Below are 22670 nucleotides of genomic sequence, written 5' to 3' on the forward strand. Positions count from 1 at the left end.
GTGCCCTGAGCAGCTTTATTTCCGTGTCCCAGTAGCACAAGTGAAGGGTTGTGGTACAAGTCATTGCCCTGGTGCATCTCAACCACATTCCTTAGGCCTGCTCCAAACCAAACATCCCCTTCTCCTCCACAGCCACCGTGGCACCCTCTGAAGCATCGCTCAGTGCAGGACAGGAACCCTGGTCTAGGATGCATCACACTGTTCTGGGGCAAGCTTAGTGAGGAGCCCTTTGGGAGCTGCTCTCCTCTCAAACAGGCAGACATGGGCAAAGCACTAGAAGAGCGGAGAGACTTCTTCAACGACCTTCCGTCCTGCCAGGCCCTGTTGCACAAGAGGCTCACGGGCACACTGGAAAAACCTCTGCCAGGAAATACCTCTGCCCAACAACCAGCATGGTGAGAGTTTGCTGACAGCTCCTAGTGACCACAAACGCTAGCAGCCACCAGCACTAATGTCTCCTGAGCAGAACTGACCCTGAAAGATCTCTCCATGCAGTTGCAGAGGTGCCCTGTCCCTTACCAACATGCAACATGGCACCACTTCCAACACGCATGTGCCAGGAACACAACTTCCTCCTACTTGTCTTTACAGCAGCAAGATCAGACTAGAACGCAACACAGCAATGTTTCGCTAAAGATGCCCTGCAAGATGTTGGCTAATCAGCTGGGATCCACCCAGTCCTTGTCTTTAACATAAACAGGCAGCAAGGAAGAGGAGTCGGCTTAGTAGCAGGATCTACTACTGGCTACTGCAGTGGTGTGATCCATGCGGTGCAGCCCAGTTTCAGTTCTGCCTCTGTGGCCTGAACAGTCTGATCTGCAAAAGACCAAGGCTGTGCCCTCCCCACCCCAAACTGGCACCAGCAAGGCACACACATGCCTATAATCAGAACAAGTCTATTCAGGAACGCCTTAAAAGAGGATCAGGGGAAATCGTCTTTGTGTAACACACAAATCCTTGAGGCTGACAGACAGTCATTTAATTGGACCTGGAAAAAAGCATTTTGCCCCGCTGGGAGGCAGTGAAAAGATGCTGGGGGAAGCCTGCAGGAAGCTGAGAGAAGCTGACTGGTGGAATGGACAAGACATTGGCAAAAATAGATAGAAAAATAGACTGGCAAGATGTGAAAAGGAAACTAACCTAGAGAATAGAAAAATTACGGAGACACAGCGGAAACAGGAACAGAAGGAGCTGGATGAACAAGCTCTGCATAAAAGGAATGAGAAAAGGAACAGGAGCAAGGCTGATTCCATGCTGGGACTGAGAGCGAGGGAGAGAAAGGATAATCAAGAGTGAAAAAGCAAGTTGACAAAGACAACTAAAGTGGCATGGAAGTTACACTGCAAGATACCCAGAGAGATCACCAAAACAACTATAGAAAGCAAGTCAGGCAATTTTTGAACAACAGTCTTCAGAGGAAATGTGACAAGCAGAAACACCAGCGTCCAAGGCTAAATAAAAACAGCACTGAGTAATAGCACTTGAGTCAAAACCAGCTGTACATTTGGAATATACAGAAGGGCTCGACATGCTGCAGAGGCTACTTTTTTACTAGGTGAATAGTACAGCCTCAAACAACACAAAGTTTTCTTTCTGCATGCATAATTTAAAAGCAACAGCATAGAAAGTACACTACATTGAGTCACCATATGAATTATGGAGGGCAACAGGGAACTTGGGACTTCCAATGCAGCATGTACGTGATCCATAACATAGAGCAAGTTATTTTTGTATCCACCAGATACAAGTATATGGCCAAGGAAACTCAAACAGGTAACTCTCAAACTGTACAGATGCAACCATTTACATATAGCAACTCAAACTGCCCAAGCTGCAAGGAGAGGCTTTCAAAGCTTCTGGACAGAGATAGAGGAGGAAGAGGAGATACGAGGAGAGAGTAATAAAAGATCCACGTACAGCTTTGCAGGAGAGATATGTTGAGTCTGAGGGCCAATTTTCAGTTGGTTGTTTTTTTCTCAAATCACAATCTCTCAAAAAATGGCAGGTAGGAAGGGAATAGACTTTTCTCCAAAGGGGAACCATGGGGTCTAGCAAAGCCTTATACGAAGCCTGTGACTGAAGTACAAGTGAAGTTCATGCAAGTTTCCTGCCAGCAGCCATTGAAGACAGTGCTTCACAGGCCTGGGTTGCAGCTATCTACCTGCCTCGAGCATGAAATCCAGAGCTGTAATTTCGCATTTCCAGCAAGTTATAATGCTTTCTTCCAATTTGCTGGTTTCAGCCCCCACAAAATTTACAGTTGCAAAAGCCTTGTGGGATCATTTTTACGGAGGAATATGTTTCATTAATTCCACCTTATAAAATTTGTCTCAGTTTAGAATTTATGCACGCTCCAAATACACCGTACAGGATGGCACATTAATAACAGCAAGTTGCACGAAGCCAGAACAGATCACAGCTCCTGTTTCCAGGTTGGTATTTCCCTGGGGACACAGCAACGCTCAGCACAGTAAGGCAAAGCCAAACTCACTGCCCAGTGCTGCTACCAACTAACAGATCAGGAAAAGCTGGCAGGTATCCAGATGCAAGTCAGAGGTGCTCATGCAGCCTTTCAGCCAGTTCTGTCTCCTCCATTTCCAGTTTCTTCCCAGCTCCAGCACTCACAGAACTGTGCTAATAAACGCACTATGAAATCAGAAAATGCATTCATTTACAGCTTGTCCCATCTACAAAGGGACAGAGCAACTATTGTACATAAAACTAATACCAGCGTTGACCTTCAGGACCGGAAAGGAAAAAAACCAGGCAGGGCCCTAAGCAAGGATGGAAAAAATTCAAGCGAAGGCTTTTTGGATCTTTCTGCTTCCACTCTGTAACAGATTTTAGAGATTCCTTCCTTCCCCACTTTGGGGTTCCTACAGGTATTTTAATTTTAAATTTCTGGCTTCTCCAGTTCTCCATTGTGTGGGAGGCATCAGCTGCATCTACTTAAAAAACATTCATGAAGGATTACAGCTTTGTAAGGGAATTAACACTCAACCTTTCAGCCCTCTTCAGACAGCATTCACATCCTTAATGACACGGAGTTTTTCTTAGTGCTCAAGAGGATTCCTCTAGTATCTCTTCTAATACGGCTATTTCAGACTTCCTATTTAATAAATAACTTTACAACTTTATTAAGGATGAGCAAGAACATAAATATATTAATTGTTATTTTATATGACTTCAATTATATAAAATTGAGTCAATATGCTGTAATAGGCAGATGCCAGGAGCCTACCTGTGAAAGCTGTGGAGTCTTGCCATAGCCCTTTGCAAGATGCCCTTTAGCAAAGCGCTTTGGTTGCAAAATTAACATTTGCATAAGGTATAATTCATAAGCAGCTAAGCCCAGAAGAGGAAGAAAAACAGTCCACTAAAATTGGAACCCTCTAATTCCTTTTCAGAAAAGGCAAGATAATCTACCTCAGTTTTTTGATGTCATCCACCTTACAAAAATCCCTCTGTTCATTCCTGGACAGCTGTTCTACCTTCCAGACCTGCAGCTCCAGTGCATCTATGCTCTACCTCTGTTGGAACAGCTTTTGAGGGCATTTTCAGACAAGCACCACTTACAGTGCTAGGTTTCACAGAAATATTTTGAGGGCTTGCGAAAGGCTATATGTTCTCCAGGGCCCAGAAGAGCTGGTTGAAGAATTTACTTATGGTCATAGTTAAAGTGGCACGTGAATAACGCTTCGAACGAGGCCCTATGTACTGCTCAGAGCCAAGACAGAATGGTTTGGCACGAAGGTTTAGAATTTTACATGGCTTCAAAGAGCGACTACACAGCTTTGCAAAAGGAATACCCACCCAGGGCTAGCAAACTAGAGATCTGTCTGAGAAAGCTGTTGAGACAGAGTGTTCTGGGGAAACACCATGTATGTAGGCCTTGTTGTTATTCTTCCCCACAGGGCACTTAAATGGCATTCCCAGATAATCCAAGAAAGCAAATGACAGGTCACACTACACAGGGAGGCAAAAAACTCCAGTGCTCCCTGCTGTCTAACACAGGGGGAGTTTCTTTCCTGATCCCAAACATGGCAAGGGTTCAGAACCCCTGAACATTTGAGCTGGGCACCCAAAGACATGGCCACATGGTAAGACTTATCACCATTCCCAACATCATCTTCCCAGCTGAATTCAAAGCAACATTCTTCCAAGAGCCATGCTGCGCACCAAAACAAAACCCAAAGAAAATCTCCCACAGGCATCTAGTGCAAGCCCTGAAGCCATAGTTTAATATGACACAGCTACAAACACACAAGCCAAAGTGACCTGGAGCAATGCAGTCCCAGAAATAAAGCTTGGTGTGAACACAGTGTGAATGGAAATGTGCAATTTTTAAGCACAAGAACAAAGGGTTAAATAAATGGTCTGTCTTGGTAACAAAGGACACTGTTCCCATCTGCAAAGCCAAGGAGGGTGTCAAGCACTGAAGGCAGCAGACTGGTAAGAGCCCAGGACAGACAAGTTACAGTGGAAGACCCCATGTGCTAACAGGAGGAAGATGATAAGTTTGCAGAATATCATGCACCATTTTTCTGTTAGCCCAACAGGGGAGCAGACTACAGACGTGTATTTCAAACTTAGGTTTCAAACAAGAGAAAACAAAATGTGCAGCAATCTGGCCTATGATTTATGGAAGCTTAAGTGAGATTAAGAGGCAAAAATCCACCTTATAAAAGCCAGCAACTTCTAAAAGACATAAGTAAGCTGTCCAAACCTAAGCTGTCATCACCAGAAGACCCCAGAGATGCAGTGAGGGGCTGACGCCCTCTCCACTGCCCACAAATGATCCAGGTCAGATCACTCATTCCCATACATCTTAGGTGTTTGCAAATACATGAGTGCAAATGAGTGAATGAAATCTAGAAAAGAATGAGTGTTAAGAGGCAAAGTCAACTTATTTAGAGATCCTATAAATAAATACCACCTTCCCTTCCATAGGATCTTCTAATGAGTTTTACAACACTATTTTCCCTATACCTGTTTCTGAGCTACAAGGTGCCAATTACTACTCCTATTTTATGAAGTTCTGATACTAATGTTCTTTACCTGGAATTCAGTCCTTCCCTGAATGCATTTTAAGAAGTCATCTCTCCTCATTTTTTTGCTCTAGTTGTACAAAAATATTTGCTTTTTTAAATCTCGATTTTGTCAGAGTGAATTTGTAAGGCTGACCAGGGAAATAGAATGAACAGGAGCAATTTCCCCCTGCCTCCAAACCCAGTGACCAGAGTTGCACATGCGCTTTAAATAATGCGTTACACATTTCTGTCCCTAGTAAAAGCACTTCACCTGATGCACTGTGAGCATCCCATTATCCTTTGCAATAGTGCCATCACACCAACCATTTCACTGTACAAGTGACAAGTGCATTTCACTCATCTGTTGCCTCCAGGATGTGAATGCCAGCTTCTAGAAAAAGGTTTTTCTATTTCTGCTAAGAACAGAAATGAGATGAAATATTTGAAGACTGTAAACAAGAATTTCTACCCATCCCAAGGGAGAACAGGATCTTCCTCCACACCGCAATACCTCCCAGCTGTGTTATATTCACAGTGGTCAGTGGTTGCCTCTTACCCCATTCTGGTAATTCTCAACCCAGGAAAGCCTCCCTGTCAACCTCCCCACTTATTATTATACATTCACAAGTATTATTATATATTCACAGCTTCTGTATTATTTCCTGCCTACAGTAAACATCAAACAAAGCCCAATAGGAAACTATATCTAATGCCCCAGTTAAAACTAGATGAAATAAGTTATTGAAGAGCCATTAAGTTTGCTCAACACTTTCTACTTTTGATAAAACCACATTTCATTTGATCATGCTTTCTATCCACTCTTTTACAACATCTTTCACTGTCTTTAATTATGATTTTTTCCAAAATCCAAGATTGTGCATAATATTAAGATCAAACTAATAGGTTGCTAGACATGTGCGTTCACCCTGTGAAGCCTGTAAGCCCTTTTCTACATTTTCTTCTCTCATCTGGAATAGAAACCCTGAAGAGTAACTCAAGACTTTCTCAAGGCTTCCATCATTCCACTCCACAATGCAGACAATGTCTCTAATTAATTTTCTGCATTTGTCAAGTGCTGCTATTAAATCCCAACCTCATCCTCTGTCTGTTTTGCAAATTAACAAATCATATCTGCTTGTGATCATTCAACCCAAGATCCCGTTTTGAAATTAGCTCTTCTACAGGATGTTTGCTGCTCACTACAAACATCTCTAAAATAATACATTGCACCATCAATCAAAATGGTCCAGTCTTGATCTCTTTGCCCAAACCCTACAAACTTCATTTTAGTGATTTGACAACTCTCCATCCCAGAGCCTTAGCTAAATGGCTTTCAACAAGTTTTGAGAAATTCATAGTTGCTTTGCCCCCAAACCTGCTAAGTTTCAGTTCAAAGTAATTGCAACCTTTGAGATAATATTTTATTTGGTCTGCAGAAATTACCTCAATTATCTTCTCACAGGTCTATGTGTTCCCACATGTCTCCTCAGACCATCAAGTCTCCCAGGTCATTCTATCAGCTTTTCCGACTTATATCTCACCAACTGAACTTCTACTGAAATACTTTGAACCAAACAATTAGTGAACCTGATCTTTAACAACCTGCAAATTGCTCTTCCCAATAACTGAGTGGCACAGCTTGGTAAAAGCTTCTTCTCTTCAGAAACTCACCTGTAGAATTCTCTGCAGGATTGAAGGAAGAGCAATAAATGCAGCCATGTTGTTCAGCACTTGCATTGTCAAACTCTTCAAAGCTGAAATATCAAATATAAAAGCCACCAACAGTTCATTAGGATTCAAGGAGTAGAGAGAGATCAATCTTACAGATTAAGAGAGTTCTATTTCAGTTCATGTTTTCCAGTTTGAAAACAGCTTTTATATTTTTTTTCTTCTGCACACTTTGCACTAAGCACACACAGCTTTTTGTATCAGAAAGCATATTTAAAAGTTTTCAATATCACGATGCCTCTCCCTTCCCCTCCCACACCCTATTTATTTACCTACAGTAAATATTCACATTTTGAGACTTACTTTGTAGCACTGTCATTCACTTTTCCTACTGCTACCAAAAACCAATTTGGATGCCTTGTCCATGTTATAGTCCCACAGACTAAAACTTCCTAGCACTAACCTTTGCATGAAACTTGCTCCTAGATCCCCAGTTCCCCAAAGTAAGAGCCAATATTCAGATATGCAGGGACCCAGCAATTCAGCTTCTTTGTGGGGATAATTAGCTAGTTAGAGCAGTCTGGGAAGTATGCACATTAGGAATGAAAACAAAATAGTTATGCAGGATCCAAGTGTATTATCCTCTCATCACTTCTGGTATCACTTCAGATGATTACTTTTCTGCAGGCATTAGCTCCCAAAAATGGATAATCTAGAGAACATTCTGAATTTAGAGGAAAAGATGAGTTGAGGGAAGAAGTGATTTATATTTTTAGGTTACTGATCTCTGCAAGACTATCCCCAAGAGTCCAGATATAGGTAATGGTCACTGGAAAGAAATAAACAGAGGGAGAGTGGACAGCATGATCACCACCACACTTATTTGTAATATGTTGTGATCCTTAACCACGTACAACCACAATCACTGTGGAGCACAGGGCTGGAATAGACCAAAAGACATTATTCTGTCCCAAGACCACTGTACCTAAGCCCCTTTTTAACTAGTCTTAAGTCTCCCATAAAGGGAGGCTTTTCAAGATGTGCTGCTGACAACCACAACAGATTCAGGGCACTAGAACTGGAGTAGAGAATTTAGCTGGTGTATTCAAGTTCTACTGATTTTGTACACAATAGACAGGTGCAGGGATAAGCGTACAAAAAGGCTAGGCATGGAAGATGACAGTGTATTATGTCAGAAGTTCCCAAAGTGCACACTGCAACCTACTTAAAATCTAGAAAGCCTTTGTACACGCTGTGCACCTTGGCTTTTTCATAGACACCATACTCAATGGAACCAGCTTATGAGCAGAGGCTGTGGTAGGGTTCCTCTTCCACTCAGGACTAAAAAGAAATATCTGACAGCTGCAACCTACCAAACGCCCAAGCTGAGCTCAGTCCTACAGCCACTGCAGTTAGATCTACTGCAAGAGCAGCGAATTTAGGAAATAAGTAACAAAACTCCATTTCTTCTATTCATTCATTAGAGAAGGAGAGGCAGAACACAGATTTTGATTAATATTTGAGGTCACAAAGTCCAAAATACTTACATTCGGAGTATCGACGCTGTGAAGAACCAGATAATTTCTGTGGGGACATCATAGCCTCCAGCAGGGGAAACCAGAGGGCCTGAAATAATTGAATGCGAGGAAAAAAGGCAGTAAGAACACAGCAATACCAAAAATGAGCTGTGACCAATGTCAGAGTCCATTTCCAAAGACTCACTTCCACATTCTGAAGAACAACTACGTTTCTCATGACTGCAATGGAACAGAACTGAAACATGTTAAAATAACCTCAGAGCAAAGCACTTGGGGATCTGCTTTCAGTCCAGATTGCTCATATCTTAGATCAAGATACTATTTGATTGGGGTCTGAGCACAGAAGACCTTTGGCTCCTGTTGCTCCCTCTTCTCCCTTCTCATCTGTTTCTTTACGGAAATTGTGACAACAATCTACTTTTACTTCATTCAGTCCCCAACTACTTGACCATGTGAGATGCAAACTCTCTGGTGTAGAGACTGCTTACATAATGGGTAGCACAGTGAATGGAACCCAACTGGAAAGGGACATCTAAATTCTCCAGGCAGTATACAGGAGTTGTGAAAATTCACATAATATTGTACTGGGGAAGCTGGTCCTTCATTTGGTGACCAGAGTCAAATCTTACTTGGGCATCAACAAAACAATGCCAGCAGGTGGAACAGGACCCAGAGGGAGAGCAAACACTAACTCAAATCTATCCAATTAGGCAGGCAGGCCATAAGCACTCAGGGTGTGCACGCAGACACCTCTTCAATAAAACACAGCAGCTACCTGTTGCACAATAAAATCATTTAAAAGAAGAAACCAAGCAGGTCACCTCATACACTCGGCAGTGGTCAGAAGAAATTACAGAATTCTTGACTTCCAGACATGCCACCTCTTCAGACACAGGAACAGTGTTCTCAGTTTTGAGTTCAGTTACATAAGTCATGCATAATCTTAGGAGTCAAAATGCCTTTTGTGTCACTGACATCGGCAAAATGGAAATGCAACCTCAGTACAAGGAGACAGGCAAACCCAGTTCTCTCTGCAACAGCTCAAGCAAGCTGTATTGTCTCCACCTCTCAAAGACCAGGCTGACATTAAATTAAGGATTTGTGAACGTATTCAGAACAGCAATATTCTGCAGCCACAGTGACAGCAGCATCAGCTTTGTGCCAGTATGAAGTTGGCTCAAACCTTATCATGCCTTCTTTAGTGTCTGATTGACATCCAGCCAAAATTTCAACTGGAGATAAAACTGGGGGAAAGAATGTTGTCTCATCTGCTTCTCCACTACTGATACACACTTTATATCGTGCCTCACCTTTACAAGTGAGGATTTCTCTGTTGTGGGTCTAAAACCTGAACCACTGCAAAAGAACACAAGGCAGAGGAAAACAATGACTGCTTGAGACATAGCAGTATCCAATAAATGGGGAAAGGAAGAAGCACGTGAAGAGAAAGTTCTAGGAGATGCAGAGGCCTTTGTTGATTTTAGCAATACATTTTTTTATTACCTTACCTCTCGCTGTTGCTGGTCTAAATTGTGTGAATTTCTCTGGCAAAGGGCAATTGTTTTCATTAAGGTATCTTCAATGTTTTCTAGCAAGGGGAGTTCAGCTGAGCCTAAGTTTTTCAGGGAAAAAAACAAACTGCAGTTATAAAAACTATTAGATATATTAAGTCCCAATCATTCTGCAAAATAAAATCATGCTGTTCATCTAAAGTTTGTTCACTACAGTGAGCAACTAAATTATAAAGACAGGTCCTGATTTTTGGCACTTTTCCCAAATAGCACAATAAATTGATCATATAAAACTTTTCATGTAATTGAATAAGGAAGATCTTAGCTGTGGTTTAGGATACAATTAAGTAACAAATATGGGCACTGCATTTAATTAGGTGCCTGTGAGTCCTTGGGCTAGTCAACAGTGCACATGGTGCATATACTCATTTTCTGTAGGCAGAACATTCTTCTCTGAGAAGTTTGCTTCAAAAAAAGCTACTTCCAGACATCTCTCATAGCTGTTCATATATAATGCCTGCTAAAGCTCAGTAATGAGTTTGAATGGATTCTAACATAGAAAACATGTCTGGTAAGCCACTAAGAAAGAGTACCAGTCACAATCAAAACAGCTAACAGGGCTGCTGACCACACACACAAAAAAACCCATCCATCACAGCTTGTTCTAGATCTCTAGCAAGATCACAGTAACAGAGTAAGGAAGTGTCATCAGAATAACTACCTCAGCCATGTGAATATAAATTTTAAAAATGTCACCACAATACCTAGAAACCTGAAATAGGATCTCATTATGCCAGGTGTCAGGCATATGCACTTTACACTTCTGTGTTTATCTTTTTAATAAAGGAATTTAACTTGATAAGTCTTACTTTCATCATCTTGCGTAAGCATCAGCAACTTGCTCTGCAATCGCTGAAACAAAAGAGAGAACTCAGAACAGTAAACTTGCAGAATCTTGATAGAAATGTTTTTAAAAGGTATGGTTACAAAGGGTCATCCTCATTTTCTTCCCCAGTATGACTAACATAGCATAAATGACTTTCCAAATATAGAAAGGAAAACAGGAGCTGAAAGATGATTTTTGATTAAGAAAAACAAATTTCAGCATCTATTATCTACTAGATGTTTGAAGACATGCCAGAAAAATATACTGATCTGCTGAGTCTGCAGACAACTCAACATACTGTTATTTGACAGAAGGTAAATGCTTCCATGGATTTTAGTGGGAAACAAATTGAGAAGCAATGACAATATCATACCTTAACATAAGCCATCACGCTGATGGCATGTCGTGCCATGCTGGCATGGCAAAAATGCCACATTCAGGATTTCAGTGTACTGTACCTCAAGCATAACCAAAAAAGCACCATGGATATCTCCCTTCTTCTCCAGTAAATATGAAGAAGCTTCATGGAGCTGATGTTTCTGGGTTATCTGAGTTAAAATAAAAAAAAAAAAAGGTAAATGTCTATCTTAAGAAATCTGCCAGTGTTTGTTTACTCCACAAGACAATGACGACCAGATGGTCAGAAAGGATTGTGTCTCCATGTGTTCACAGGCATTTTACCCAGTCTGAGCAGCACTCCTACTTCCCCCCGCTACCGGCTATGTTGTGTTTATTTCTCAACTTGCAGTATTGCCAGCACCAGAATTAAAATCTTTAAAAAAATCTATAAATCAAGATCAAGGACAGATTATTGTTAAAATTTTCATAAAGGGAAGAAATAGTCGCTCTCCCAGCGCTAGTCAAATTTTGGCAGCGTTGCTTTCCAAAAACCCCAGGCCCATGATTTCATATACCTTCAACATATTAATCAACATTAACACAGCCAGTCTCTATTCTGCAGTTACTCTGTAGCTTCAGAGTACTAACAGCCTTTTTCTTATTAGCCCTGCGACTGATCTCAGAATCAGTATATTAAATATAGATACCCATGCTACAGGAGAGCAGTTTAGCAGCTCGAGGGGACAAACAGTGTTAGAAATGGATTGGAAGAGTATCCAGGAACTAATCCACAACCTAGGCTAAAGTACTTTTACAATACTTTAAAGAGGTAGCAGCTGATTTGAATGTTTCCCCTAGCCCCAGTCCTTATACATGTCTTTCCTACCTGGATGGTTTCTTCCAGTCTGCAGTATTCCAGAACTTTAAGTGTCTCCAAAACCTGGTCTGGACTGTACTGACACAGCAGGTCAACGAACTGCTCAGTGATGCCGGGTGGTAAGTGTATCAGGTCTTGGTTAATGCCTTCTCTGGAATAAAAAAGGCACAGGAGACTTAAGTCAAATTCTAGCCCAGAAGTTTGGCTGGGAAGAATAGTTTCTTATTCAATTGTGTGTTGTCTTTTATCCATAATACAGAAGTAAAAAATCTGGTTTTAAGAGAAAAATTATGTTGTTTCTACTAGTTACTGGTGCTGGAGTTCTGTTAAGTAGGCATTTCATTTGTTACACAACATATGCTACTGATGCCTCAGTATAAATTAGACTATCAAAGACCCCTGTGAAGAAAGATATCAGCACAGACACATCTTCAACAATTCTATGGCAAAGAGGCACAAAGAACTCACCTAATTTCTTCAGTGAAACCTTATGGTCTCTGATTGGTCTTTTTAGATGCTGCTTGTATCTTTTACTATAGATCTTCTCTGCATGTGTTTGAAGAAATATTTTGTTGCTTTTTGCTTATTGTTCCCGAAATTCTTCTTTGGCTTCCTTTATCACATTTTAATGTTTCATCTGCTAGAATATGATCCCTTTTATCTACCTCATTGTGATATGGACTCATGCTTCTTTTAGGGACACATCCCCATTTTTATTTAGTTCCTCTTCTTAGCCATAACAAAACTGGTGAATTAGGTTTTGCTCTTGCAGAGGCAATAACTGTGCACTTTATGGTCATTGGTAGAACAGATAGCCAAGTGTAAGGTTTTGAACAAGACGCTGCGTATTGTTCAGCCAAAGGCTGCATCCTCTCTCAAGGGTTTTGCAACCAGCTGCACTACAGAACCATATTCAGCTGGAACTAAAGACATCTGCCTTCATCTCCCAGCTAGGATCTGCTCAATCAACCCAGGTCTCCAACCTCTGCTGTGCTTCCTGCCCTTGTTATCTCCCTGACCTGTCACAAGCAACACTGCCATGATGGTCAAGGACTCAGCAGTGCAGACCTGACTCTGTTTTCTGGGTAGGGCTGTGGATAATGCTGCCTGGCCTGAGCCATTCAGGCGGCCAAACTAGGGCTTCCCTTCCGATTCTAGCCAAGGTAATTTCTCCAGGTGAAGCTCAGAGTCCAATTAAACTCATTTAATAAAGATGTCCCTGTAAAAAGGATTTCTCCAATTCCTTTTCAGCAGCAGCTTTCTGGCACTGCAGTGGCCATTCTCTAATCCCTTGGCTTATTATTAAGTAAACTCCTAATGTGGGGGAAACAGAGAACAGAATTGCGTGCAGTGCCCATGACTGTCCCTGTGTCCTGACTGTTTTCTACTGATTTTGTTTTTAGAAAGAGCAACATGAAGCAAGAGATTTCAAAGAGTTAGGAGGGAAAGGGTGATACTTTCTTAGAGACAGATACAGCATCTGCAGCCCTTCAAAATGAACAGCAGTTCACCACCACTGTAGGTTAAACTTCATGTGGCAGTTGTTAGGATTGATGCATCATGCAGAGAAACAGCAGAAGTTTATCCTGTCTAGGAAACAGGGCTCTCAAACCTGTCTGAAGCTCCTGCTAGGAAAGAAAACAGACCAAGGTATGTATTTAGTTTTGTTACCTTTCTGAAGAAAAATTCCTAATCAGGAGAAGATGCGTTGATGTGCAAACCCTACAGCCATGGGATGGAAAAGGTCTGATATATAATATGATCCTCTATTTCCTGGGGGCTACAAGAGCTAACAGGATTATTATCATCCAAGAAAGGCCAGGAGAACACTGTGCCCCCAGCAAGCCAAAAGAAGCTTACAGTGGTTACAATGTCAATCACTTGGTTATAAATTATATTTGCCCAGAAATGAAAGCCTCATGCAGGTACTAATCACAGTATCCAAAGCATGGACATAGTTGTACAAAAACTGGTATCCAAACTGTTGTGTTCTGACATCAAATAAAGAACGGACTTTCAAAGGACCAAAGAACAACCCTAAATTCTGGCCTCCTGCATTCACCATCCACTCCTCCCACAACACACACCCTATAAACTCCCCCAATGCCTGTAAGGGAGTGAGTGTTCTACTCTTTTTGTGACTAGACTAAAATAAATAAGCACTTTCTATCTAAAATGATCTCCGTCTAGCAAAATGGGGAAAATGGCAAGTCATACATTTTTAGTACGAGAATAAACTTCTATTCTGGAAATAACTCTGGGACCTAGTATTCACAACTTCATGAGCAAGATGACCTTTTCCTTAACCATTTCACTCAAGAAATGCAGAGAAGAGAGAATGGAAAGAAAGCTGGATTTTGATAATGTTAAGAACTAAGCAACAGTCTTGAGACTTGGAGGTCCTGCTCAGCTCAGTGTGATTATGTTTGTCTTCAATATAACCACTTCAAACATCTCCCTCGCCATACTCCACATGCTCTTTCTTAAAAGGAAGAGAGAATCACTGGTTTCTCACAAAAGCTGGCACAAGTGAGTCTTGCAAGTGTAACAGATACCTAGTCAGTGAGAAGAGCCATTGTAACAGAATCTAAAAGTTTAGGTATCTGTTAATGTATTTATAGACCCAGAACACTGTGTTGCTAAATAAGTTAATATTGTTGGCATAATACACAAACACATACTGCAAACAGACATGCTTCACTGTGGGGTGTGGGGTTTTTTTAGAGGAAAAAAACCTTAAGACTTTAAAATGAAAATGTAGCAAAGGCTGTGATTAATGAGCTGAGCAATACACACTACATTCTCCGTATTCTGTGGCTGCTTATAAGATACAAACATACGGACATTTGGTTTTAATTTCCCCAGGCAATTTCTGTTAACCCTGTTTTCTCCCTTCCCCCTTCCACCTCCTTTAAAATAAATCTCTAGCTAAATTAAATGGGCCAAATTAATCCCTAATGCAATTCCACCAACTAGGATAGTTATACTAGCATGATGAGTCTTGTCCCCATATGATCAAGCAATCATTCGTATTTGAGACATTAAAAGCTCATTTACTGCTCTGAGTCTTTATTTTAATAAAAATTTTGCTCCAAAAAAGCATATAAACATTTAGATTGACTGAAGAGAGACAGATGTTTTCAGAAGAACCTAATCACTATTCTATGTATAGATATGCTACTAAGTATAGGTACATCTGCAGATTAGGTCTTGCATAGCAAGATTTCTCCCTCCTCCCCTACCGCTCTCAGGATACAGTTCAGCTCATTTCAATAGGTCTCAGACAACCTCCTAGCACTGAAAACAGACCACAGGACCTTGAGTGTTATTAAAACAAAAAAGCCCCTCCAGCAATCTAGGATCTCTACGGAACACTTCTTACAACATAGTTTAATAACAATAGGTTAAACCTTGGGCTTCCTTCACTGGTCTCACTGGCAGTCAGTCACTGCCACATGTGAATCCAAAGTATTTAGTAGTATTTTGTTCATTTTTCTGTATAACTGTCCCACTTGTCTCTTGCTTATTGAGTATTCTGGCAACTACAATCCCATCAGTATGTGGTTTATCTCCATTACTTGGGGTGCTGAACATCGTATTGCAGTGCAGAGAATTAGTGGACTTTGGAACACAGAGGGAAAAGGAACTGTTCATAAACTTTCTTAAGACACACGCGGCACAATGTGACAAGCCATGTGGCCTAATACATCTTGCTGAACATCATCAGCCTTGGAGGGGAAAGCAGAGATCTTTTGAAAGATCAGATACAGAAAGTTGCTTCCTATTGCTGGTTTGAACACATCATCTGTTGCTTTTGATTAGAAGATAACTACAGGAGAAATGGTTGTATTTAGCTCTAATTATGGTAGAGTTAAATTAGATACGTTTATTACTCAGAGATTATGGAAGCCAATCCATGCATAAGATTAAAATCCAGGTTAATTACTACCTTCATTGGGTCTCACTTGCTGCAAGTGATATCACAGCATAAACAAAGTCCTACTTAACATCCAGCTGGGTATCATTTCTGCTTAACTACTCAATTTTTGTTTTTTAATTATTCATTTATTAACTAAATCATCTAATTTCTCTCCTATAAAACCCAACCAAGATATTTTCTTGGCAAAATTCTGATTTTTGACTTCTAAGAAAACAACAGGTGTGGAAGTTTAACACCTTCCATACAAACATGGCTGTAAAACTCAGGAAATAACAAAACGTTTTTGGTTTGTTTGTTTGTTTGTTTTAATTTGCATCCTAACAAAATCCAAAAAGTGATTAATTCCAGGTCCTAGCTTCCAAAGTATGCTTTTTATTCCACTTCAACAAGAACTGAAACATTGACACTTGAATTTAGATATTATCATCTTTTCCTACTGCTCCTCCTCATAAAGCACAATTAATTTGTAGCTAATTGACAAAACAAGATCTCTCCTTCAATTGCATTAACAATTGCTTGAAGGCAATTAGAGCTGTGCATATATAAATGTCTTACAAAATAAATAAATAAAATCAAGGTCTTGTAGCATTTGAAACTGATTCAACAGAAAGAGAACACTCAGTGCTGAAATACTGAAAGAACAGGAGCAGATGGAACAAGCAAGTAGTTAAAGAGAAGTTTGCAGTGAAATATGGCAGCAATTCTGAAATAAGATAGAAATGAAAAATGCCAATAAACCAAAACACTTTTCTATTTATGTTACACTTGGGCACCTTGGTCAAGTAATCAAACTGGTGGGTTGAGAACAGAAACTGCCATTTCTGAGAAGAGAAATGGCACTTTTAGTCACAGGGTAACCATTTCACAGCCTTCTCGAAGCTGTTAGAGCAATGCCCAAAATCCCACCAGCATGGGGGAGGCGTCACATTGCACGTACTGGAACCCACACCACCTCCCAGTTAGGAAGCCGGCAAGGGCTCTGCTAAAGGATACTCCCCAGAACACTTATTTCTGGCCTATCCTTATCAACTTTGGGCAGTTTAAAGAGCACGGCGCCTTTTCTAAGCCCTAATCTTGGCTGTAGGCTATCTATTGATAACACTGTTTCGAAGGAGTTTATTTTAACCAATGTTTTCAAGCTGTAGTTTGTAAACGGTCCAATTTTCTTACATACCTCGGATCAAGGAGACTCCTCAGAAACTGGAAGAGTAAGAACTGGTCCTATACAACAGGAGGAGAAAGAGTATTACTATTTTAAATACTGTGCTATAAACCAGTGGTTCCTGAACCATATCCATTGAAGAAAATACTCTTCGCAGCTGGTGCCTGCTGAAGAAGTTGGTTTAGGCATTTGCCTTGCATAAATACTCAGAGGATATGTGTGCTGACAACAGCTCTGTCTGATCTGTGAGTGCAAGCCATACTGAACTCCAAACTAAAAACTGCATTAGCAAGTGACACAACCAGCAACTCTGAGATCGTACATTTTTATGGCCAGAACTCTACAAACAGGCCAAATAATTTAAACGTAGGAATTCCTGCAGCTGAGTAGCTATCAAGCTATTTTTCTTGTTTGACACAGTGACAACTTACCATTACACTTAGCAATCATTTCTTACAAGAACAGCAACCCCACTGTAAAGAAGAACCAACATCAATGAAGTTTGACACTTTACCTGAAGGTTTGTAATGATGCTCTCAATCTGCTCACTGAAGTGAATAGCTACCAAGTCAGCTGCTTTACATGGACTCAGCAACAGCAACTCCTTTGGAGAGGGAAACACAACAAAAATAATTACTTTTAATTTCAAAGGCAATATAATTATGCAGTATCACCGAGTCCATTCCTATTGTAACTGCATCCTTGCCTAGATGAAAGCTGTAAAATAATGAATACCATCACACAAAAAGTGATTTTGAAAAAAATTAGAAGGAAAGGTAGTTTGTAAAAAGGCATTTTTGAAAGTCGATGATTTTACTACACAACAGGCCTTGTAAGAATGCAAACCTCTTCACACTAGTGAGACCACATCTCAGTCCTAAGGCAAGGAAATTATTTACCAGGTTTTCTGACAACTGTCTTTTACTCCCTGCCAACAAGACATTCCTAGTGCCAACCAGGAGCCAGCAGCAAAGAGGAAACAAAGCCCTCAATTGACCCTAGGGAATTTCTGTCAAATGGAAACGGTGTTTAACTGGCTTGAACTGAACCCAACCAGAGGTTTAAAAGCAGGTTTCCTGCAACTGTTAACTGTAACTGATACCTGTCCAGACATGAAAAAAACCATAAACAATTTCTTTATTGTAATAAAAGGTGGTGGGGGGGAATCTTTTAGATGCCTGTGTGTTTGCCTCCTGACAAGCTTGATCTAAGAGGCTTCATATCATATGAGTTTACACAACACAGAACATGAGGTTTTTTGCTCCTAATGCTTCCAAATTCATCCATGCTTCCAAATAAATGAGAAGCAACTGCTTCAAACCAATATTGGGTACCTGGTAACCCTTCCCAAAAGCCCCTGCTAAGCCTACAAAGGAGAATACTAGCTTTACTAAAGAAAAACAACTGTTATAGTGATAAAGAAAGAAGAATTTCATAAACATACATCTGGAAGAAAAAAAAAAAATCTGAAAAAGTTACTTAGCACTAGCTTGGTCTCCAGACAGATGTAGCAGCCACCAAATTCAGCCAATGCCAGCAACAGACCAGAGTGAAGGGAAGAAGGGAATTAACAAGGAAGAGTGGGACTACTCCACAAGCTCTTTAAAGAAGAGCTATCAGAGAAGATGTTATGAGGCTTCCAAAGAAAATTTGCCTACCATATTGTATGCAAAGCAGCTCTGAGGTGTTTGACCTCACAGCTTTACTACATGAGCCGCAGTTGCTTCTCCAGTGCTCAGGAGCATGACCCCTTCACCTCACAAGCACAGGCAATCCCAAGGACCCAGAAGATCTTAACCACAGCAGTGCAGAAGAATGCAGAAAGGATGTAGTGTGACTGCCTAAATTTGTTTCTCTCTCTGGACAAACCCTCCCTGGGAGTCTTCAGGACTGCTGAAGATAGGACTGACTGGCTAGAGGGAGGTGGCCCAGCCTCCCTGTAACTGACTGCAGCTCTTGAATCAGTGTGATCTTCACAACCTACCCCCAAGCAAAAGGTTTGGGGCTTGGGTTTTCATCTCTCCCAGCTTTAAACAATTTGCAAACATGGTTTTGCAAACATGGTACTTCTCAAGGGCTGTCTGCCTAAGGAGACAGTACTGACACAAAGCATGTGGGTCTGAGGACAGGAAGTGACCACCACAAACAGCACTATGATTGAAGGGAAGCCTTAGGCTTTATTTTCAAGATAAACCTCAAGGAACAACAGCTATGCAGGCTGATGGAGAAAATAAGAAGTGGCACCAATCACAAACCCCACTTTCTGTCATGCAATCACCAGGAAAGCCTCTCTAAGCACTGCTATTTTCAACTGAAGAGGCTGGTTTGCTACTTTCATACCTCAGCAGATTAAAAGACAGTTGTTCAGAGACCTGAAATCACAGCACCACCCTAGTGCAATGTTATTTACTATTTTAAGTCTTCTGAATGTCAAGGAGCAGGATTAATACAATGGAAAAGAACAAAAGCCCATAGCAGCCAATAAGCTGCTAAGTCACATGAAACTGTATATACTGTTCACCAATCCTGGGAAACAGAAGATGCCAAAAGGAAAGAGGGAGTGACAGCACCCAAGAAAGGTGACCTACAGAACCGATCATCTGCCCAGCAGCTTTTTGGAGGAAACTGCAAAAAGCGTAGATAAAAGCAGCTGGCCGTTACCTACAAGGCTGATGGAACAGTGCAAGAAACCCTGTTTTTAAGGATGGCCATGGACAAGTTGAGAGGAATATTTTCTGTTGTTTGCCAACTTCAAAAAAGTATGCAGCTCTGACAAGTTGGGCACTGGGCACTTTTGACACTGTACAATAATCAAGAAGTGGCTCCAGACTGAGAAAAAAAACCCCAAAACAACTCAATATGAAAAGCTGGCAGTCTTAGCCTATGACAAGCTTATCAAAACTGGTACAACACAATGAGAAACATCAGGAAGGGAAAAACAGGACATTTCTGATTTGTCCTGAGACACTCAAGCATGGAACAGCAATTGTAAAGGCCTCAAGCTGAAGAGACCCAGCAAGTGTGCATAAAACTGGAAAGCTCAGTTGTTCCGATAAGGTAGTAATGAGCCAGGCCCGCTCAGCCACAGCACAACCATCACCAACAATTCCCATAGGCTCTGAAAGTGCATCTGGAGAGTGGGTGTGAGCTCAGCGAGCTGCGTGTCATACAGCTGGATTCACAGGATCTCTTTGTTTATTGTCTTTTGAACTATTTTCCCTCTTGGTCCATTTTCTCATTAGTCATATGCTACTTGCAGATGTTGGTAGAGACTAAAAGTATTCTGTATCTTTCAAATGTACCTAGTACTTTTTTGTCCACCTCAGACACCTCAGAAGTATACAGACTTCTGTGGCCATTTTCTGCTAAGTAGTCTGGGCAAGTGCATGACTGCTTGTTTTATAGACAGAGTTATTTTCCTGGCTTATCTCCAGATCATCCTGGAGGGGACTGACACCAGCTTACAGGAAGTGGACATATTATGGATTCCCTGTGTCTACTGACTGGACAATTATTTCAGACACATCTCCACCCCCTGAAGCAAAAAGAGATTGAAGAGATGGGAAAGATCATTAGCTAGAGAAGTCTAGCAACAGTCTGTGTCTTACAGTAGAATTCATGACCCCATCTTCCCACAGGTTAAAAGTGCCAGGGTACCAAGGTTGAATGCTATTATCATTGTAAGATGAGGAATTTGATAGCACAGACTGTGAGGTCAGTGATGTCAATGTCCTGACCTTGCTACTGCTGCACGCTCAGAAGATGAAAGACTTGTTAATGGATCCCTTCCCTGCTGCACAGCATTCACTAGCCGTCATCCCCTGATAAGGTCCCATTATCCAAAGAGCAATACTTGAAACCAGGAAACCAAGGAAGACAGCCCGAATCCAAGAGAGGCACTTACATTAATGTATGAGACTACTAAACCTTAAAGTCAGAGCTTTCTAAACAGCTGTGGTTTGACATTGTGACACTTGTGCTCACAGAATAGCACCAAGCAGATCCAACAGGAGTTAGCAGTAGCTGAGGTACCATGGGTTTAGGATACACTATACCTCTATATGTTCCAAAGCTTTCTGCCACACCGACTGCTTTTCTTCAGCACTGTAGCCAGGCATGGACAGGATGTTGTGAATATAGTTGAAAACTTCTTCCTGTAAGGCATAAACCCATAAATGGTACACTATGTTCTGCAGCACCAATAACAGCATTCGATTTTAGTAAGGGAGAGCATTTCAAACAGTCTTAGGATGACCTCAGGGCTAGTCCTCTCTTAGCAAGTCAGGATAAGTTATCTGCAGGTGAGATTATATGTCCCTAAATAGTTCCTGAAGAACTGCCAAGAAAAAAAAGCCAAGAGGAACAGAATTTATGCTGAAGTTGTTAAGCACTGAGGTCAAAGAGAATTGTTCTTCCACTATTAGAAATGCCCCCCTCTTTCTCACAGGGAAAAAGGACAGGACATCACTCTTTAGCTAGGAGCATAGGAAAAGAAGACTCTACCAGAAGGTAAGTCAGTTTTCCCAGCATATTCCTGAATTCCTCTTCAACATTAGCCTCTCCCCCAGGTTCTCCTGCACTGTCCTCAGATCAGATGCTCTCCTGTGCCATATTTTTTGACCATCTCACTATCACAACCTATCTCTTCGGACTCCTTCACCCACAGAGCTTTCAGCATAGTGGTTTCACAAGGAGCTGGTGACTTGCCAGACTCTCCTCCCAAGTTCTGTTGGTGGTAGGGAAGAGAATACATCAAAAACTATGGCAGATACGCAACTTATAGACATGCAGAAGCTAAATGCAAAGAGATAGTAAGGGCAGACAAACTTTGTCCAGGGGGAGAAAAGAGGGGACTAATGGCAGAAACAAAGAAGTATCAGAGTCAGCAACATTTGCAATAAACCCCACCTTGCACTCAGGTTTTATGTATTAGCATTGTTTGAATTTAAAAAGAAACCAAAAACTCTGAGGCTTTAAAAAAATGACAAAAAAATGACACTCCAACACACACAAACACAAAAAGCTTTGACTATAACTAAGAAAACTCAACTGTAAAGGAGGACATTTTTTAAGATAGAGAAGTACGGCAGAAGAGCAGGGCTGTTGTGCCCATTTACACTCTGACCAGCAGGACAGGCTGCACTACTATGAAGAAGCCAGAAGCACCAGATTTACTCACCTTTCTCACTGGATCATGCAGATAACAGCCAATTATTTTGTCATAGCGAAGCTCTCGTTCATACATGAACTCACAAATCTGATAGCTAAAATGAAAAATACTTTCCACGTTAGGAAAAACTCACTCACTCAGCTGAATCAGCAGAATAGAGGTAGGTAGCTCAGATCCAGCACAGTTTGGCAGCACTCAAAAGAAAATACAGCATGTGTTACAAAAAGCATTTAGAAGTATCTTACATTAAGGTTTTCAGCACACAGGTTGGGTGGCTCCAGTTTACATACGCCATTTGGTACCAACCTATCAACCTCCCTCTTTTGGGGAGGTTATCATACAAAACAGAGAAAACAAGAGTTACTAAGGTGAGAGGTAAGGGACAGAGGACAAAAATCCTTAAAGAAATCAGGTTTCACAGGTTCTGCTGCTCATAGATCATCCTCCTGATTTCCATAACACACTCAACTCTAAGCTAGGCCAATCCACAATACTAATTTGAAGAAATACACTGAACATGACTCAATAATGTTATGACACGGCTTCCTA

At 41.1% G+C, this 22670-nt stretch overlaps 1 protein-coding gene across 9 annotated transcripts in view; it reads right to left on the bottom strand.

Moving 5' to 3' along the window:
* Positions 1 to 22670, bottom strand: part of VPS8 (VPS8 subunit of CORVET complex) — an 83815-nt gene that overhangs the window by 15435 nt on the left and 45710 nt on the right. For 8 of the 9 annotated variants that reach the window (XR_008237686.1, XR_008237685.1, XM_052804935.1 and 5 more), the window contains 10 exons: positions 22131 to 22215; positions 21007 to 21105; positions 17466 to 17555; positions 16964 to 17010; positions 11859 to 12000; positions 11092 to 11181; positions 10617 to 10659; positions 9745 to 9848; positions 8246 to 8324; positions 6702 to 6784 (listed from right to left, as the gene is read on the bottom strand). Coding sequence is in view for 7 of the 9 variants with exons in the window: in XM_052804935.1 (XP_052660895.1) it covers positions 6702 to 6784; positions 8246 to 8324; positions 9745 to 9848; positions 10617 to 10659; positions 11092 to 11181; positions 11859 to 12000; positions 16964 to 17010; positions 17466 to 17555; positions 21007 to 21105; positions 22131 to 22215 (862 nt within the window). In the remaining 2 variants the exon portion in view is untranslated. The remainder of the gene's footprint in view (positions 1 to 6701; positions 6785 to 8245; positions 8325 to 9744; positions 9849 to 10616; positions 10660 to 11091; positions 11182 to 11858; positions 12001 to 16963; positions 17011 to 17465; positions 17556 to 21006; positions 21106 to 22130; positions 22216 to 22670) is intronic. The other variant, XM_052804937.1, reaches the window with a different exon arrangement.

Source organism: Harpia harpyja, chromosome 12, assembly GCF_026419915.1.
Source record: "Harpia harpyja isolate bHarHar1 chromosome 12, bHarHar1 primary haplotype, whole genome shotgun sequence".
NCBI classification, from domain to species: Eukaryota; Metazoa; Chordata; class Aves; order Accipitriformes; family Accipitridae; genus Harpia; species Harpia harpyja.